Source organism: Camelus bactrianus, chromosome 11, assembly GCF_048773025.1.
Source record: "Camelus bactrianus isolate YW-2024 breed Bactrian camel chromosome 11, ASM4877302v1, whole genome shotgun sequence".
NCBI classification, from domain to species: Eukaryota; Metazoa; Chordata; class Mammalia; order Artiodactyla; family Camelidae; genus Camelus; species Camelus bactrianus.
The window spans coordinates 28,871,192-28,890,859 of record NC_133549.1 but is presented as its reverse complement, the minus strand read 5'-3'; the positions used below and the strand labels follow the sequence as shown (position 1 = coordinate 28,890,859).

At 38.0% G+C, this 19,668-nt stretch overlaps 1 protein-coding gene across 4 annotated transcripts in view; it reads right to left on the bottom strand.

Moving 5' to 3' along the window:
* The window catches only part of SHTN1 (shootin 1), a 90,677-nt gene that overhangs the window by 19,841 nt on the left and 51,168 nt on the right, over nt 1-19,668 (bottom strand). For all 4 annotated transcript variants that reach the window (XM_045506577.2, XM_010969854.3, XM_045506574.2 and 1 more), the window contains 4 exons: nt 19,315-19,414; nt 14,159-14,241; nt 8,272-8,381; nt 5,015-5,068 (listed from right to left, as the gene is read on the bottom strand). In XM_045506577.2, the coding sequence (XP_045362533.1) occupies nt 5,015-5,068; nt 8,272-8,381; nt 14,159-14,241; nt 19,315-19,414 (347 nt within the window). The remainder of the gene's footprint in view (nt 1-5,014; nt 5,069-8,271; nt 8,382-14,158; nt 14,242-19,314; nt 19,415-19,668) is intronic.

The following is a 19,668-nucleotide window of genomic DNA, read 5'->3' as shown; positions in this document are numbered from 1 at the left end:
AATACAACATACAAAAGAATATAAAAGTCAAACCACCAAAACATTACCAGAATTTGAATGGAATTAGGAAATAAAATGAATTGGCTATATATATATTTTTAATGTACATATTGGTAACAACACACAAGTGTTGGATCATTTAAGAAGATGCTACTGATGATGTAAGATGATAGCTTTCATATCAAAAGAACAGCACAAGACCACCTCCTGATGAGCTAACTACATGAAATTCAGTGGTGGGAAGGTACTTGCACATCAGTGATTAAGATTCTGATGTGTGTTGACTGACCACGTGGAGAAGAAAACAGATATATTGAACTCACCTTAGAAGATTATCTTGGTATGGCAGCCACGAGTTACTGAACCCAAATCCTTGCAGCACTGAAAAATGTGGCTGATTCTTCAGAGAGAATGACCCTGGCTGCACACCTGGTGACAATGGTGTCGTGACTGCCAAAGGAGGCACATAAGGCTCTCCAGTGGCCTACCCAAAGACGTGCTGTGCTGAGCACACTTGACTTCATCGTGGAAGAGGAAAGGTCATAATCATCCAGGGAGACAAGGAAGGGCCTGGCACTGTAATCTCATATTCGTAACAGAGAAGGCAGTGAACATTTTATTCAGGGCCCAAAGGCACTGAAGGAAACAAGAGATAAAGCTGTGCTCCTGCTGAAAAGGTACTGACTTTAAAGACGACAGAGAAAGACCTCGGCAGTGGCCCCCTGCCCTGGCTGCTCTAGGAAGTATGTTGTGGAAGGAGAGCTGTGGTTTTCTATCTCCACTACCAGTCAAGTATTTGTACAGAACACTGGGTGCTGTATTTCCTCTTATGTGTAAGGATTTAGCACCCCACCATTACAAGTGGTCCATTTTCTTTCATAAGAAATGCCCACTTTTTCTTTGAAATAGCCCTCCTCAGCTATGCCACAGGCTGAGAAATAAAAAGCCAGGAGAACCACAATCTTTGATCAGAGAAAATCAGGACCCCAAGTCAGGTATAACTTGCCAGACTTCATGCCAGAGTCAGAACGCAGCCTTTGTCCACCAAGGCTAACAAACAGGCCAGCCTTTGTCATTTCAGCTCTCTGTGGGCTTGCCTTAATCCTGCCCCCTGCCCCCTGCCAACTTCCTGAAGGATTCTAAGAATCCTACAGGCTAAAATGGTAACTCATGTTTCTTCTTTAGCCTATAAAACAAAAAAAGTAGCTTGTAAAATTAGGTAGTTACAAACCTTGTATGATTTAGGTTATTATGTTGTTGGGTTCAGAAAGGTGATTTTCCCCCGCAAACAGCACAAAGTTATAGTAAAGCAGTCTGTTGTCAGGGGAAGACTGACTAACAAGATTAGGAGATCATATTCTTCTGTCAGCTGTCTAACCAAAACTGACTGTAAAATACTTAAAGCTCATATTTTAATCCAGCATCTGATACTTTCCCCCATGGAAGCACCTCTTTCTGCTTTTAATTTATTGCAAAAATTCGTAAAATACATTAAAGAAAAATCATTTTACATGTAACACTATAATAGTTTATTTTATAATTTAAAAATTAGATGATTTGGTTTTCTTATTGAATAGTTAACAATGCAGATCTGTACCTACTCATCAAAGACTGATATAAGGTAGGACAGACACTGACATGGTAAAGAAAACAGAACTAAAACCAATTCAGATAAACAAATTTTTTTAATGTATTAGAGAAGCTATTCCTATATGTGTAATATTCCCAACAGCTGGAGTTAACTCAAGAAAAAGGTGTGTGTCTGTGTATAGACATCTACATACACATAAACCTTCTAAAAATATCTTTTACCGAAGAATTAATCTTTAACCATATTCTCTGTTTTCGTTTGGATAATAGCATGACTTCCCCAAATTCCTGACTGTGGTGAGCTATCCTCTCATCACACCGGATACTGAAGGAATCCATCTTCCAAGTTCGAATCCTCGACTCCCCAACTTTTCCCTCCATTCATTGACTGATCCAGTTGATATGAGCAAACTTTAAATATGGAGGCAATTATGGAGGAAAGGTTTCTTTCTGCAAGGATCTCAACTGAAATGACTCAGGAGCTCAGCTGGTAAAATACCAAGACTGTCCTAATTATCTATTTATATTATAATCATAAAATTAGAGAATCAGAAGTTAACTTAGAAACCATGTGGTATACACGATTCCTTTACTTTGCAGAGAAGAGAATATGAATTCAGTGAGCCTTTGGGTTTGGGGCCAGGTCCCACAGTAAGTCAGTGATAGGGCTGGACCTTGAGCTTAGCTCTTCTAATGCCCAAAAGAGTACTCTATTTCTATTTCAAATTGCTTCCATCATTTAACAATATCAGTCCCCACATTAGTTAAACGTTCATAAAACTGACAAATCTAATTGTCAGGGGGCAAAATTATTCAGCAATTCCTGGGTATTTTGAAAAACTGAACATGTTCAAAAGAAGACCTAAGAGTATTTTTTAAAAAGTTGTTTTTGTTTCTTTGATTTAGAGGCAACAGAACTTGAGAAGACACTTTCAGATTAATCTGTATTGATTTACTCTTCAGAAATGGTCATTTCCACTTAGAGTGACTTTTTAATGGCTGGGGTGACTCAGCAGTTTTCCAAAATCTCAAAAACGAAAAAACAAAAACCAACTCGTGTGACTATGAGAAATGAGCTATATATTTTTTTATCTACGAAATACACAGCTTTAAAAATTAAGTGTAAATAGACTTGGAAAAATAAAACACCAACTTTAAAAACTGGCTTGAAAACAGTACAACTCAGAATATAGTGAGGTTTTCCAACTTCCCCAGACATGAGATGTGCTTTCTCCCCGTGTACTAACTTTCAGCAGCAGGCTTACAACTCAGGTCATTTTCATTTCAGCAGAAACGCCCCCCACAATGGGTTTACTCCTGTCCTGCAAAAGAACTGAACACAGTCCTTCATGGCTTGTTGGCATCTCTTTGGGCAGATGCTCACTTTCCACTTGGGTACACAATCTGAGGCTTTTCATGCTCTTTTCATGTTTGTTTCTCACGTGCCACAACTGTGAAGTTGGTGTCATGGGCTTTGCTGGGTACTAATTTTGATAATCCTAGTAGTCCGAACTCCAGCAAAAAGCACCAGTAGAGCCCCATCTGACAGGGGCTTCCCTCCTCTTTCTCCTGAAACAAGCTATATAGTTTCTTGGCTCCAAGTGACTGGGATTTACAAATCATCCATCATCCCTCAAAGGAAACTTCTATGGGGGCAGTGAAAAGTTGCCATTTGGCAAAGAAAAGTAGGGGAAAACATTGTGGGTGCCACTTAAACAAAAATTTAATGCAAACAAATAATATTTCCAGAGTTACAGCTATGAGTGATACATTAATATCGGATAAAGTAGAGAAATCTAATGATAAGTCCAGGGCAAAAGAAGATGGGGGAAAAGTTGCAGAAAGACGTTTTGACTATTTTTATAGTTTTTCAATTATTTCACAAAAATCTGTTCACCAAATTCTCTCCTTGGCGTGGCACAAAACTATAGTGAGTATGACTGTACAGTGAACGTGATCTTTAAAGGCGGCGCTGTAATTCAGCAAACTTGCCACCACCCAGCATCGTGAGGAAGTGGGAGGTCCTGGTAATCAATATCATATGGATCTTCTGTAGACGTCTTGATTTTTCAAATAAACCTGATTTTTGGAACAAACTCAGTGTCGTTTACTCTTTCACTGAGGATCAGAACTATAACCCGAGGACCTCAGAATGCCCCGGGGGGCAATTTCCTGAACAAGAATTAGCATCATAATGTAGAGACAAAAAAGGGACTGTCATAGGGCATTCTCCTTAATAGAACACTGGACAACAAAACTTCCTCATCAAAGAATCCATTAGATAATAACCACATAATTTCTCGGTGGCTTTATTACTTTATTCTGTAGGTAGACCACCACAGTTAGCCAGTGTTATATCCCTCTCTTTAGTGCTAATTCCACTCACCTAAAACTACAGCAACCTAAATAAACCATTCTGAGCTAAGTCTACTGTGCCATGCTTGATGAAATAATTTTGTTTACCACAATTATGTGGATGTCTGCATGCAATGCATAATTAGCACAGTAATAACAAACGTGGGAATATTAGCTCTGCACCTCCGCCCCCATGTTTGCTGACTTACTGTGCATAATAACTGGTATTGAGACTATAACAGGAGCTGAGAACAGAGCTCTTAGCATCCGAAACATTTTCTAAGTGAGGCGTTTGTCTCTGACAGAAACTGTTGGACAGGGCAGTACTCATTTATTCTGTTGGCAAAAGCTCATACGTTGGAAAGAAGAACTATGACTAGAGATGGACATTAAGCATGTTCTTCAATGGATGTGAATCACTTTTTGAAAATGAAATTAGTAACAAAGAAAGGAACTTTTATTTTATTCTCCAATTTATCATCAAATGATTTTTTAAACTATGAGAAAAGCAGACTGTGACTCTGATGCTAACGTGATTGGGCAGAAGATCAGATTTACATTTAAGCTCCTGGAATTCCACTTTCATGTCCCAAAGTTAAGCACTATGCATGCAAAAGACTACTATATGGTATACCATTATTATCGTCTCTATTTGTTCTAGACTTACTTATAAATAAATCTACTATGATCTACATGTAGATTTATTTATAGCATTATCTACTTTATTTATCATATTTCTACTATGTTTCTGTTATTAATAAGCATGTGCTGATCATATCTCACCAGACACTTCATCTTCAGGCTGTAATGTAAAGAATGGAAGGCAAGAACAGGAAACAATGATTTGGGGGAAAGTGGACCCATTCTTTTAGAAGAGAAACAGCAGAGTACTGATACATTACTAACACGCCCAACAGAGAAATCCATAGCACAATTGAATAAACTATCAAAAGAAATGAGGCTAGTTGTAAATGGAAATATATCGAAACCAATTATTCTTAAAAATGGATCTTAAAAATGTTCTTTCATTTTCCCATTAACTAAATAATAAACTGAGAGCTAGTCTTACCAGTATTCCTTTTAGTTCATTCACTGCACTTTCAGAGCCTTTTGAAGATTCTGGCTACAATTTTAAAAAGAAGAAAAATTACTGAGTAATTCATTTTTAAAGTATCAAACAAAGATTTTTACACGAAAAAGTGCTGGCAGCTTATACTCTATCGACTATATTTTTTTTAATTAGGTCTATGTCTTATGGTTAGGAAAAAAATTCATTAGACATGTTAGTGCTCCCAATGGGGAGTTGAATCAGAAGTAACAGTCAAAGCAAAAGGACTCAGGCTACCACCTTCGAAATATCATTTTGTTACCTCCTGTTATCACTATACATAGAAAAGATGTGGTAACCATTAGAGTTCAAAGACTGAATTCCAAATTATTCAGAATGTTTTACAATACACGTTTCTCCACTCTCATTGCTGGCTTTGCGCCAGCAAGTGAGGACGAGGAAGGCAGCAGTGCAGAGCAGGAAGCAAGCGACAGGGCAGAAAACCTCTCTCAGCTCCGCCAGCTCTAGGCGAAGGCCAGCCTACAGGGGACTGGCGCGTCTTGTTCATGAATTTCACAACAGGGCTGAGTCGGAGCAGGGACCAGCAAAGAACCCGGCTTACCAAAGAATGTTAGCATCACCGGCTATCACAGCAGCCAAAGACCTCAAAGGGTGTGTGGTCCAATCACTTCTTCTTACTTATGAGGGAAGTTACACCTTGAGGAAGACTGTATTTGAATCAGGTGTTTTGATCACAAGCCCAGTTCTCACCTGGCTACACCATGAACAGAATAATTTGAAATGAAATTCTGGGTAATACTTGCCTGCCCCACAATACCTAACAGTCTCTGTGGATCCCTCAACTAATTTAATGGAGGGAAAATTTAGCATGAGGCCCTCCACGAAGAGATGGCTAAAAAAGATCTCTGATCTCCCCTGTGCCACTTCCTTTCACAAAGGATCAAGATGAAGAGGAAAACCTACAAGACACAGTGAAAGGAATCCCTTAGGTCTCTCATTCCTAGAAAAGAGGCAAAGCTAATCTTTCTCTCATCCAGAAATGGAGGTGATTAATGGCAACCTATAATCCTTTCCTCTCAAAAGATAACAAAAGAATAATATCCTACTTTGATTTTTTTTTAAATGGACAGAAAAAGTGAGAGAGAGAGGTTTGCTGCTCATATACAAATTAGACTGAGGCATTCAACTTTCAAAGCCCTGGTTTTCTGTGAAATACACATGCCATCAGTGCCAGTCACAAGTGCCAGTCAAAAGCTCTAAGACACTAATTTTAACCACATCAACACCACCAACAACATCAAGGAATTTAGGAAATACACAGTTAAATTAGTATTCTCAAGGCAGGCTTGACTTCTGCAGGTAAACTGTTCAGTGACAAGCTGTGACTTTTGAACAGACGCCCTGGCTAAAGGCATACTCAAAAAAGTGCCGCCATGCCACTCAAGTTGCCTTGATTGCACAAGCCCTTTAAAGCTTGGAATGCATACTTTCACACCTAGTGACATTTCAGGAAAGCACTGATGGTACTGGGGAAAGAGGTCTGTACCAAGGCATGCACTGACTATTTATTTTAAAGGTTACTGACCAGGTCATTCAGCACTACAGCTACAGAGTTTAATGATTACCAGTCAAAGAACCAGTTGTCCACTGATCCTTGTTCAGTTGTTTTCCAGATTTTGAATTGACCTTAAATAATGCGTAACTGTTGAGAGAGTCACGGCAAGAAAGAAAAAGGACAAAGTGATATTCTGAAAATGAAAGTACATAACGGAATACTGCTTACGATTTCAGAAGTTTTCAACATTTTTCTTTCTAAACTAATTTTATTTCTTTATGACACAGCATTTTTCTCTAGTAATTGTTTGGTTTGGCTTATTCCTTCTGAGATAGTTCTGACATGAAAGTCATAAAAATGTATTCTTTTCTAAGGTTCTACTTAGACCCTGCATTTTAAAGAGTTTTCACATTTCATTCCATTTGACCTTGATGACAACCGTGTGAGTCAGAGAGGGCATTTTGTGGAGGAAAAATACTGGGAGGCTGGGTGCGAGGACCCCAGTTCCAACAACGGTGCTGTTACTCACTCACCAGACACAAGCACTGAAAGAGTTGTGCCCAACTGTCTACACACTCAGCTTCTTGTCCAGATTAAATTCTGTCCGTTGCTTTCAGAGCACTAGCACAAGACTGAATTACTCTCCGTAGCTGGCCAAAGCTTCCATCTTACTAGATGTAAATCTTCTTTTGGAGTGGAATACTTGTTCCCTCTTTCAAACCCCTTTCCATGCACAGCCCGTATCAAGGCCATTCCCTGCTTTGCCCGGCTATCTTGCCTGCCTGTGACAAACTGGCAACTTTAAAAGCCCAGCAGAATTTCTAATGAACAGTCATGACACTAAGGGACATTGAAGCAGTTGAAAAGGGGCGATCCTTGAGAATAAGAAGGAACCAAAAAAATCTGATTTAAAAGAAGAGGAAGAAGAAAGAGAATCAATCTGTTGACACCTTATCAGAGTGAGTAAAGAAAAAACATTTTTCAAGGAAAATGTCAAAGACTCAATTATTGGGTTTGTTTAAATGGGACAGATATACAAGGGGAAGGGAGTACTGAACTAGACACCAGGTGCTCCCATAGACTCATAGCTGGAGCTCACCGTGGTCTGGTTTAGAAGACAGCTGCTGATACCAATACACAAGATTTTCTCCTCAAAGTGACCTGGCATACGCTTGTGATATTCATGAAAACAATCATTTAAATTTCACTATCTTTCAAAAGTTGTCTTAGGTCTGTTCTGATATTATTATTTGATCCCCACCCCAACAAACGAAAATACAAGCTTCAGGAAGGCAGGGATTTTTGTCTCTTGTTTACTGCTTTATTCCCAGTGCCTAAAACAGAACCTGGCACATAGTAGATACTCAATAACACTTGTTGACTTATATAAAAGACCCCAAAATTGAAGAAACAAAGGATGTGATGATGGTTATCCGTTTGGTATAAGAGTTCCCATCAGTGTCTCCCTCAAGGACATGGCAGCACTCTGCAATCATGGGACTTTCTGCAGTGACCGAGGTTTACTATGAACCAGAGTCCTCCTGAAACATGCTTACATGGAAGCAAAGGCATTTATGACACATTAGCCTTCACCCAAGATTTGACAATCTTTTCATCTCTATCCTTGAACATTCATCAAATTTCAAATTTTTACTTGAAAAAGGAAACATCAAGGGAGAAAAACCATTTAGTCATTCCATACCTTCCCCTTCGGTCTAGCTGTCTGATTAACCGGTCTGAGATGAACTCCCTTTTTAATTCTGTCCATCATCTCTTCAACTGCTTGCCTCTTCAGATCTGTGACTTCTTCAGCTATTCAAAAAATACACACATAAATCATTTTATGCTACAAGAAAACAGCTAATTCCTCTTTCTGCTGACTTAGAAATACTGCACTATATAATTAACCACAGTCATTTTCCAGACAGTCACAAAACACCAACAATTTACTACAGTTAACTTTTTTTTTAATAAAAAAAATCTTTTAATAAAAGATTTGCTTCAAAAAATAAGAGTTAAAACTTTTAAGGTATAATTTGTAGCCTGGAAATCACCATTGGCTCATGTATGTTAAACAAAGTGGATTTGTTCCGTTTGTCAGTATAATGATAGACCTGGCCTTTAAAAACCCAACTTTGTACCTAACCCCAAATAATCATTCACCTTTGCCTCAAAGATGTTTTTATAACTCATAATACATCCTATGTCAATGAAATCAGCCCAAAGCAGGAATAACTATCAAAAAGCCTATTAGAAAATAAAAGATCAAAGAGATCTTTTTACTTGTTGGAAGAAATCCACAGGCAAAAGATGAGCAGCCAATAGGTAAAATCTATTTTTAAAATGCTATCTTTTGTTTAGGGATCACATGGGAAGAAACACTTAAGCAAACCTTTTTAAAGTCTTCTAAAATTGTCAGTGTTAAAAGAAAACATACATCCAGAAATGGCTGCAATGAAGTAACTAAATTTGATAAAAAAAATTTCAACTGTCTATTGTCTAACCTTTACAATCTTTTGCTGCAAAAACAATAAAGCTGTTGAAATACTGATCAATTAGATGAATGCAAGTGAGGTGAGCGGAAACCTCTTGACTGGAATAGTGAAATTTGTCTCTTACAGAACAGCCTGACCAAGAAGTACTGAGTCATTTTGGAACACTTATCACCATTAACACAGTTCTAGATCTTGTGTTTATCTCCAGCGAACTCACTGCAGCCAATACATTTAAGTTTAAATATTTCATAAAGACCTTCCTACTAGCATTTTTAATAGACTCCACATTGTAGGGCGGGCATATGGTGGGCACTCAGCAAGTATCTGCCTACTGACTGACTTGCTAAAGCTTGGGGTTTAAATGGCTGTCAATATTTTTTACAATTTGAGCAGAAGTAATTAAGCTTCAAAAGGATGGCTTCTAAATGGAGGCAATCACAACTATATCCCCAAGCTAATTAACAGTCGTGTCGGGCTTTGCGCTAAGGAGGCCGAAACCGTGGCTTCCTTCTCTGCTACATGGCAGGCTTCACTCTTATACATGCTGAGGGGAGCAACTAAGAGAATCCAGAAGGTTCCATTATCCTCGACTCTGCAACATCCCAATGATGGGATTACCGCTGCCTACATCACATAACCTAAGTTTTCTGACAGTCTTGATTTCAAATAGTGTTCTGTCATCTTCATAAGCCATTGAAATGCTAGAAATTCGAATTTGTCAATATCCAAATAGCACTTTTCAGCTCCAGAAGTCAAAAAGGTATCTTTTGCCAGGCAACATGGGAGATGTGGCACCAAAGACAGAACTCATCCACCAACAAATGAAAGAAAACAACTGTGGGTTGATCAACTATGTGCCCTGAAGTAGCATTTTCTCGGGTAGCCTCTGCTGATGGTTCAAAACCATCAACAAGGGGACAGAAAAAAATGACAATGGATAGAAATTCTTTCACTCACTCATTCACTGACCCACTCATCAGTATCTGAATACCTGTTACACACTACACGGTGCTTTTGCTGACTCTTTTCAAAATCAGGGGAAATAAGACCCAGATCTGTGATTCTAGCACCTGGTGTGAGTATGAAATTTATTCCCGGGAATTAAAAACATTTGATTTTCAGAAAGGCTGCCATTTTGAGTGAGACTTGGGAAGAGCTGCATGGCAACAGGAACACCGCCTACAAACAGATTAGCGCTCTGGAAGGAATGACTGAAACCCAATTAAATGCACCATACAAAAACTAATTAAGGCAGACAGATGGAGAATTATGGTCAACACCATTCAAATCTGCTGCAGCATCTAACATAGCAGGAATTTAAAGTAGTTTCTTATTTTTGCTTGCCAGAATCATAGTGATAATTCAGAGAAGTGCCACTATCTGTATTGTGTACAGACTATAAACCAGGCTTTAATTTCTCAGTCTTTTTCAAATGTAAAAGCTTAATTGGTCTTAAGGAAAAGAAATCACTCTTATCGGAGACCCTACTCAGTCAGGCACAATACAAGGCCAACGGCTAGGTTAGCTGCACAAGCTTTCTCTCTCACCAACCCTGTTTTTGAACTAGCAAAAAGCAATCTATACGAACTTCTGAACTATTAAGCAGTTCTAATAAATCTGCAAGAATCACCTACAGAGAGCTCATGGTATGTTTTGTAATTCTTTTCTGCAATCACGCAGTTGGTAATTGTCTCACAAAAGCATGTAATCAGAGGGACAAAAGAAATATGCAGGATACTGAAGATTAAAGAAAAGGGACAAATGAAGACAAGGGGTCTAATGTTATTGAACTGCCGCAGGAAAATAAAATCAAATGTTCTTTGAGTTAGTGCTTCAAGGTCAGTCTTGGATCAGAAAGCTACATGTAATTAATTGAGGCTTAAATTTTAAGACCCACTTGAAAAATAAGTTAGTTCCTCAAAAAAAAAAAAAGAACCACAGACAAAACCATCACCTTATTGCTCAATAAAACCTTTTGCTACTAACTAGAGGAAATGAAAATGAATTTTTAAATTCCACAGGTTTACTTTTCTCTTTCAGTAACATTTTTAAAAGGCATTAAAAAAAATCCTATGCCACCATGATGTACAAAATTTCTAGAGAACACATCATGGTTGAATAAGTTTAGATTTGACCTAAGTTCACAAATTTAAGAAAATTTCCTTCCTACAATGATCGTAAGAGCCTGCTGAATGAGGACTTCTGCCCTGCAGGGTGGTTGGTACCTTGTCAATTTTTTTTTTTTTTTTGGATAACATTTTGAGTATTTTCTATGTTCTGGGTATGACTCTAAATCCTTTACATGTTGTGAGACATAATTCTCAAAACAATTCTATGAAATAGGAACTATTATCCTCATTCTATAGATCAACAAACTGAGGTGAGAAAATATCAACAAATTAATGACCTAAGTATATGACAAAAAGCAGACAAACCTCTGAAATCTCAGAACTCATCCAATAAACGCATCCTTATGAAAATTAGAGTTATTAACTGCAAAGTATGTAATGATATCTTGTATTTAGACCTTAAAAACTACTTCTAAAATATTTCACAGAACTTCCTTTCAGTTAAGCTTTTTAAGAGTCATAACCTAACAATGTAGGTTTCTCCATTCATAAGCTATGAAAAGCATACCAAATGTGTAGTAGAAGCCGTCGTACGATGCTAACATTAGAAAACACTGTGACAGCAAGACTGGTTCCTACATTATAAACACAAACTCCAAAGTGTCTCAGATGACCCCAGTGTTTGGTGCTCGACATTCATCATGCATTTAATCACTGTTGATTTATTCATTCAATAACTGCTTTTTAATGTGAATGATTAACAAGACACTATAAACCAAGACTTTGCCAGACAGAGCAAAGTATGGATATGGTACCTATCATTTAAGGCATCGTGATTTTAGGGTGGCTCCAGTTTAAAAATCTCACGAGCAATTTCTCTGTCAGTAACTCATCTTAGATTCCCAAAGTAACAATCCAGTAGCTCAAGGATGAGGGAGAAAATGCTGCCACATTTCATGAACTGTAAATGAAGTATCATTTTCATGAGGAAAACTGTATGGTCGCTAACAACGGGAGTTACGTTCTAGAAGACTTTTTTTTTTTAATTTGAGGGTGCTGTTGAGCTAATAATGCAATTTACTGACAAGGGGTAAATTACTCCTTTAAGCCCTCCTGACCCTCTAAGACTTGCCAATTTTCCCAAAACAAGATCGAAACAAACAAAATTTTAATCTTAATTACGGTGTCAGGGAAAGCTTAAAGCCAGTCACCCAAAGAATACGGTTGCCCTGCAAATCACCGAAGGCAGGACTTCTGAATCCTGCAAAGCCTTGTACAGAGCAGAATTTGCCTTTTAGCTGCATGACTATGCAGAGGAATAGATTCCAAAGGGCTGTAGGAGGCACAGAAATTCAGTTCACACAGATAAAATCAAACTGCTTCCATTTATAATAGTGCTGCAGGGTTCTTGCTAAGAAAGAAAAGACTAAGTCTAAACTTGGATTCATTCAACATTCATGAAAGCTGAGAGAAGCTACAGAGAGGAGAAAACCCTTAAAGAGTCTGCATCTGTTTAGGGGGAGAGAAATGTGGAAAGAACTCAAACATCAGAGCAGAGGCTGTGGGCAGGGGTGGACACTAAATCCTAACAGTAACAAAATTTGAAGCAAACTGCTATAGCAACACACAGTAATGAGCCATTCATTCTGAATTACTGGCACTAATAAATAAGAGGAAGAAAAGGAAGAGCCTCAGAACACACAGACCATATGCCTGAAACCTGCATGGGAGAAGTAGAAACAGAAGAGCACCTTGCTAGAGGACGGGTAGGAGGGCAATTCTGGAATGAAGAAAGAGGAACAAATGCACAGGGGGCTTAGAGGTAATGGTCCAGCCATGAGATGAGACAGATGTAATGAGAAATGAAGCTCAAGTAAAGGCAGAGGACCATTTCTAAGCAGATGACAGGGTCTGGATTGTATTCTGATGCAGGGAGAAACACAGAAACATGGTACGATGTAGGACAATGTCATGATTCCCCTGACGTGAGAACGCCGCACTACAGGGGTATGAGAGCGGCTGGAGTCGGGCAAGTAGACCCGGAGGCAGGAAAAGGGGGCCAAGAAGTCTGCACCCATCTGGGCTTGAACCAGGCAAAGCCACCATGCTTTGTAAGTAACAGGGGTTCTCCCCTCACCCACTCTCATTCCTTACAGTCTGTTCTCTGCTCTCTCACTGCAGCCAGTGTGATTTTTAAAATTTCATCATGTTATACCCCTACTTAAAACTTCTACTGTCCTTAGGATAAATATCAAAATCTAAACCAACGTATTCAGATTCTGGCTCCTCTCTACCTAGCAGAGTTATCTCTTGCACCCAACATTCTAGTAATACCAACTTTCAGTTTCCTAACAGGCCAAGCTCCTTCCCCACTTTGGTTGGAACTTTGAATCTGTTGCCCCTCTATGTGATTTACTTTTACCATAAATACCCTGACTTCCAAAATCCACAAGTACTCAGCTTAAACATCACTTGCTAACACCAGCAGTCCACCTCCATAATCTCTTAGATCAGTGCTGATAATCACTCCTCCACAGTGCTGATAAAAAATTATATTTAAATAATTGTATATTGAACTGGTAATTACTTATTGCTCCCTGTCTCCCCAACTCACATGTAACTTTGTCTTGTATCTCCAGTACACAGCCACTGAAGTGTACACAGTAGGTGCTTGATAAAGTCTCAGTTCACCTGCTATCGACTCTAAAAAGCCTTTCCCCAGATCCCTCATTTGAAATTACTCCCTCTTTCCTTTACACCCCAAAGTACCTCATCCCTTAATGAAAACACATTTCCCAGCAAACCTCACATTACAGTGACGTGTGTGTCTCTGTTTATCTGCTCTAGACAGTTAGCTTAATGAAGGCAATGACTGTTCTTTGGTTCATTCTTATAGCTAGCTGTTAAGTTCACAATTCTCCCCCAACAGTCTGCTCATAGTTAGAGAACTCAACAAATGTGTGCATTGTTGAAAAACGGTACACCATCAACTTCAAAAGTAAACTTAAAAAGTAGTGAGAATTACTTGTTTCTGGTTGAGCTGCCTTTTCCTTCTTAGCACCACTGCCGCTGGGGTGGGATCGCTTCCGGATCATGGACATGAGGGATCTTTGGGTGAAAGAAAAAGACCAAGAGGACATTAGTGGATGTCTTATGATCCAAGAAGTAAAATATACAGGTTCTAAATAATCAGCAAAAATTCAACTCTTCTGTAGGTACATGAATATATAACTAGAATTTTAAGTAGCCTACTTTCCACTTTTAATAAATTATTAAACGTTTCATCACTTTAAGGAAGAGAAAGATGTCTCAGCCCTCTCTGTGTAAAGCCAAACTAACTGCCAGAAGAAGGGGGCTGCCAATATTACTAATATGATACAGAGACATATGCAAAGTAACACAGATACAGAAAACCTTTCAATATCCACATATAAAATTCAGAAACAGCTACCTATGTAATACATTTGAGGGAGAGGGAAGGATGAAAGAATTTAGGCAATGTTTTTGGTAAATATCTACTTGTGAAGCATGAGCGTAAAAACATCTGAATCTGCACAACACAGACCAGATATTTCAGGGATAAAATATATTTAGATCACTGTCTCTCTGGTTCATGTTTTTCAAATCTGTATAAAATCCAAATCATGATAAACTTGACCATATTAAAATTTAAAACTTCTGTATGTTAAAAGAAACCATGAAGAATAAAAAGAAACTATAAATCAATGAGAAAAAGCACACATCCAACAGAAAAATGGACAAAACTAAGAAACTCCACAAAAAAGATGCTCACATTTCCAACACACATATAAACAAGGTACTTTACTTCATTAATTATTAGAAAAAACACACAAAAAAAGTCACACTGAGGTTTTACTACACACTCTTCAAACAGGCAAGAAATTTTAAGGCTGATAATGTCAACTGTTGATAGGTTCGTGGAGTAACAAGAATTCTCAAACTGAAGATGTATAAACTGATAGCACCATTTTAGAAAACTGTTTAGCATTATCTAGTGGGGCTGAAGATACACATATCCTATGAGCCAGTGATTCAACTTCTATATATCTTACAGAAATACAAGCCCTTGTGTACCACAAAATACATACAGGAATGTATGTAGAATTTCCAGAATTTCCCTGAACTGGTAATAACTCAAATGTCTATCAGTATCACAATGGATAAATACATTTTGGGACAGTCATAAAGTAAATTATGTTATCAATGAATATGAGTGAACTTTGGCTACATAAAATAACATGGATGAATCTTACAAAATAATGTAAAGTCAAAAGAATAAAACACAAAGGAATATACTAAAATTCTAATTACATAAAGTCAAAAACAGACCATATACATAATTAATAGTAGTTTAGGGGTCTACGTACACAAAAAAACCTTTTCTTTAAGAAAAGGATAAAAGGAAAGGACTCGAGGGTCCCATCATTGTTCAATTTCCTGATCTGGATGGTGATTACATGGATGTTCACTTTATACTATTTTTAAACTGTACATAAGTTTGTGTACATTCTACATATGTGTGATCATCCCCCTCCCCCAAAAAGGTTACAAAAAAACAAATGAATCAAGAATTCTTAAATTCTTCCAACTACACTGTAAATGTCCTCAGTGTGGTAAACTGGATTTGACAAAATACAGTCCTGAGGAAGACAAGCTGGGAAGCCAGCAATGGAGGTAAGAAAGGCATAATGTTGCCTCTAGAAAAAGGGGCAACCGGATACACAGTACTGCTTGCTCTGAGGTCAGAACTGTGGTCCTTAGCTACTATCATTTTTAGATATTTTTTTTAACCTCTCACTTCTATCTTTGGTTGTATTATTTATCCCCTCTCTAATTGCCTTTTCTTAAAATTCTCAAACACACTGAATAATCCCCCACAAAGCACAGCAAAGGGAAAGCTCTACATCCTGCTCTACCGTGTGAAGTTTCTGGGACTTACCAACTAGGAAACAATCACTGAGCTTTTTGACTTCATCTAGTCTGTCTTCTTTAGGCTCAAAGTGGCCCCAAATGGAATTATTTTCACAAAAGTCAGAACTTCTAATTTGCACAGAATTTTTAAATAAGCACATTTTATACCATACATTGAAATAATGCACAATTTATTTGTTTTTTCCACCATGTCAACTGGAGGCAAGAGTATTCAATGTAGACTTGTTAACATTTCATAGTAGGGTGGGCCTTGGAGAGGGGCTCTCACTCATCAGAGGCCTCTCCTCACCTTCTTGCGACACTCTGTAATGACCCCAACTCTGGTTCTGAGAGGAGATTTTCAGATTTTATTGTACATAAAGATCATTGCATTATTGTTCATAAAGATCGCAAAACAAGAAGTTGTTTGTACTGCTTAGAATATTTATATATATTTACATAAGTGAACTAAGAATGTATGTTCATCACTGTAAACCACCTAAGTAGATGAGAGAAAGGGCTAGCTTTAAATGTTCTGAATTGAAGTATAAATTGAAGATTGGTATGGTGCCCAGAGGAAAATCATCTGTAATATTAAAAAAGAACCATCTGTCATGATGGTGCTTAGACTACAGAGAAAACAGATAGTACGGGTTTCAAGGACAGATGACAAGCCCAGGACACGACATCTGGGACCCATCATACGAACCTCTGGCTAAACCTGCCCAACTTCATGACCATTTCAACTGAAGGCACAAAAGCTTCAAGCAAGTATTCCCCCAAAGATGGGCCAGTTCATTGGAAAATATGCACCTTGAAATTCTTCAAGAAGTGTCCTTCACGCCCACTGTGTCAATTAATTTTATAAGTCAACTTGACTGGGTTGTGGGGTACTCAGATACATGGTCAAACATTATTCTGACTGTTTCTGTGAGGATGTTGGATGAGATTAACATTTAAACTGGTAGCCTGAGTGAAGCAGATGGCCCTCCCTAATGTGGGGTGGGCCTCACCCAATCAGATGAAGGCCTGAATACAACAAAAGGGTGACCCTCCCCCAAGGGAGAGAAAATTCCTCCTGCCTGACTGCCTTGAAATTAGGACATCTGGTTTTTCCTGCTTTCTGACTCAAACTGAAACATTGCCTCTTCCTGGGTCTCCAGCCTGCTGACCTTCAGACAAAGTACACTGTAGGCTCTCCTTGGTCTCCAGCTTCTGACTCACCCTGCAGACCCTGGGACTTGTCAGCCTCCATGATCATGTAAACCAATCCCTTAGAATACATTCTCTTTTTATGTAAATGTACACATGTACATACACACACACCCCAGCTCTTTGTTCTGTTCTCTGTTTCTACTACAAAACAAGCAAGGAATGCCTTCCTCCTCTTTTCTCTCTCCCACCGTCCTCTAGGTCAAAGGAGCAGTAAGATGTGGGGGTGGGAAAAGCAACAAAGCTACTTAAAGAAGCCACAGGCTCTAGTCTTTTTTTCCCACTTTCATTTCTATCCATGTCCTACATCAGGGCAAAACAAAGAGCTCAGGAACAAAGTTGGAAAACCTTGACTAGTGGATTCAAAGTACACTGAAACTCAATACATATGCAAATATATTTCTTTAACAAGAAAGCATTCCTTACCAAAAAATAAAAATCTCTTTCTACTGAGAAATTATGTCTTATACTATTTAAATTCATCTTAAAATAAAAATCATTCATGTTACTCAATGAAAATTTTCTTTAAAGGGACTTATAAAAGAGTTCATGCTTTAGACATACATAGTCTGAATCCTACATTCATTTCTCAGTGTAACTCTACGGTGCTCTTTGAGAAAATATTCTATGGTTATACTTTACTTTTAATTCTAAGGGCTCTCAAGATTTCTAAGACTAAAAATTAAAGGCCAACAGCAGGATTATAATCACTTCTTAATAGTTCTCCCTCCTCACAGACAGAAATGACCTTTCTCATCAAGCACAAAATTCTAGACCTTAGAAAAAGATCAAAGTGATGAATTTCCTATTTTAAATGTCAAATTCAGAATATCTCCTACAGATTTAGCTACCCAGGAGAGAAAGAATTTAAAATACCTGAAATTCTTTCAATTGACTCCTGGATCGATCACATGTAAAAATTATTTTTCCTTAACAACTTCAAGAGCTTAAAGTAGATTATGTCATACCCTACTCAGTAAGGAAAACTAATGAGAATCTTTTTAAAAGGCAAAGTTCCATTTTCATAGTTGTGTGGGAGGAACATGCTACACATTCTATTCAGATGGATCAGCGAAGGTGCAAAGTATGAATAAATGGCCTCTCTGTGTGAAAGGACTAAACAAATCACACGAGTTAATGAAAATTAAAAATCTAGCAAAATTTTAAATTCCATTTGTTCAAGACCAAATTACACAGAAGTGGCTAACATCATGACATGAGGAGGTAGGCTGTGACCACAGCAAGTAGGTTGTCTTATGTACCTGGATGGTGGAATGAAGGACCACAAAGAAAGCAAAAGTTGACTTTAGATCTCCTGGGGCATATTGTGCTTAACTCAGACATCCGACATCAGCAAGTCACCTTAGGCTCAGAAAAAGTGAATCTTTATCTGCATATATGACTTCCTGTTGCAAGAATTTAAATGTAAGTTCTTCTTCTCTCAGCATTATTAAAGGTTTAAATATGCAGTTAGGGGGTAAAAATAATGAGCACTTTTAGTTTAATTACTAGTTTATAACAATTAGTGCTATTAAGTTTTTGCTTAATTCAATACTTTCATTTTATAAATAACTGAACCAACCAGAGCTTTTCAAATCAAATTAGTGAGAGAAAAATAGGAAAACATTCTGGAGAAGCTCAAAATCCCTTGATCTTCCAGATAAAGGAAATCCTAATGACATGGACTGAAATTTTAAAACTGAAGTATCAAAAAAAATTCTTTAAGTGTCTAGCTTCTTGGTTTGGAACATCCACATGAAACCTGAACATCTACAACAGAAGAACACTGCAGGCCACAAGGATGTCTTTGCCACGTGTTTTTAAGGCCCTTTCTGTAGATATTACAAGAAGGGAATAACACACTGGACTTCAGAAAACTCTCTGAAACACCAGCTGATATTTTTCATACTTTTTTGGCCCCCTCTAATGATGCAATCTAAGTCTGTATTTTTTACAAAGGATATCAGTAACATAAATTTCAGCTTCTCCGACAAGGAATAACATTTGATGTAGAGAAGTCTTCCTGGGTATGCTTACCGAATAGGGTTGGGAGGTGGAGGGGGAAGTGGTGGTGGAGGAGGAGGTGGTGGAGGTACTGAATTCTCAGACTGGTTCACCCGCTTCTGGAGCTCATCAACTGCACAGAGAGCAAGCATTCAGAAAAAGAGCTGAAACAAGCAACTTAACACCTTATATACATGTAAACGAAAAAAAACAACCTCTCTCAAAAATCAAGTTCTTCTATTAAGGTAAAGTTAGAAATTTCAGTACGAAGCTGCAGAACCTTTTTAACTTTTTATTATACAGTAAGGAAGGCCTTACATAGGCTACAAGAAGACGTCACCATCTTTTTGTTGTATATATAAACAATGGAAAGAAAAAAATTTTCAA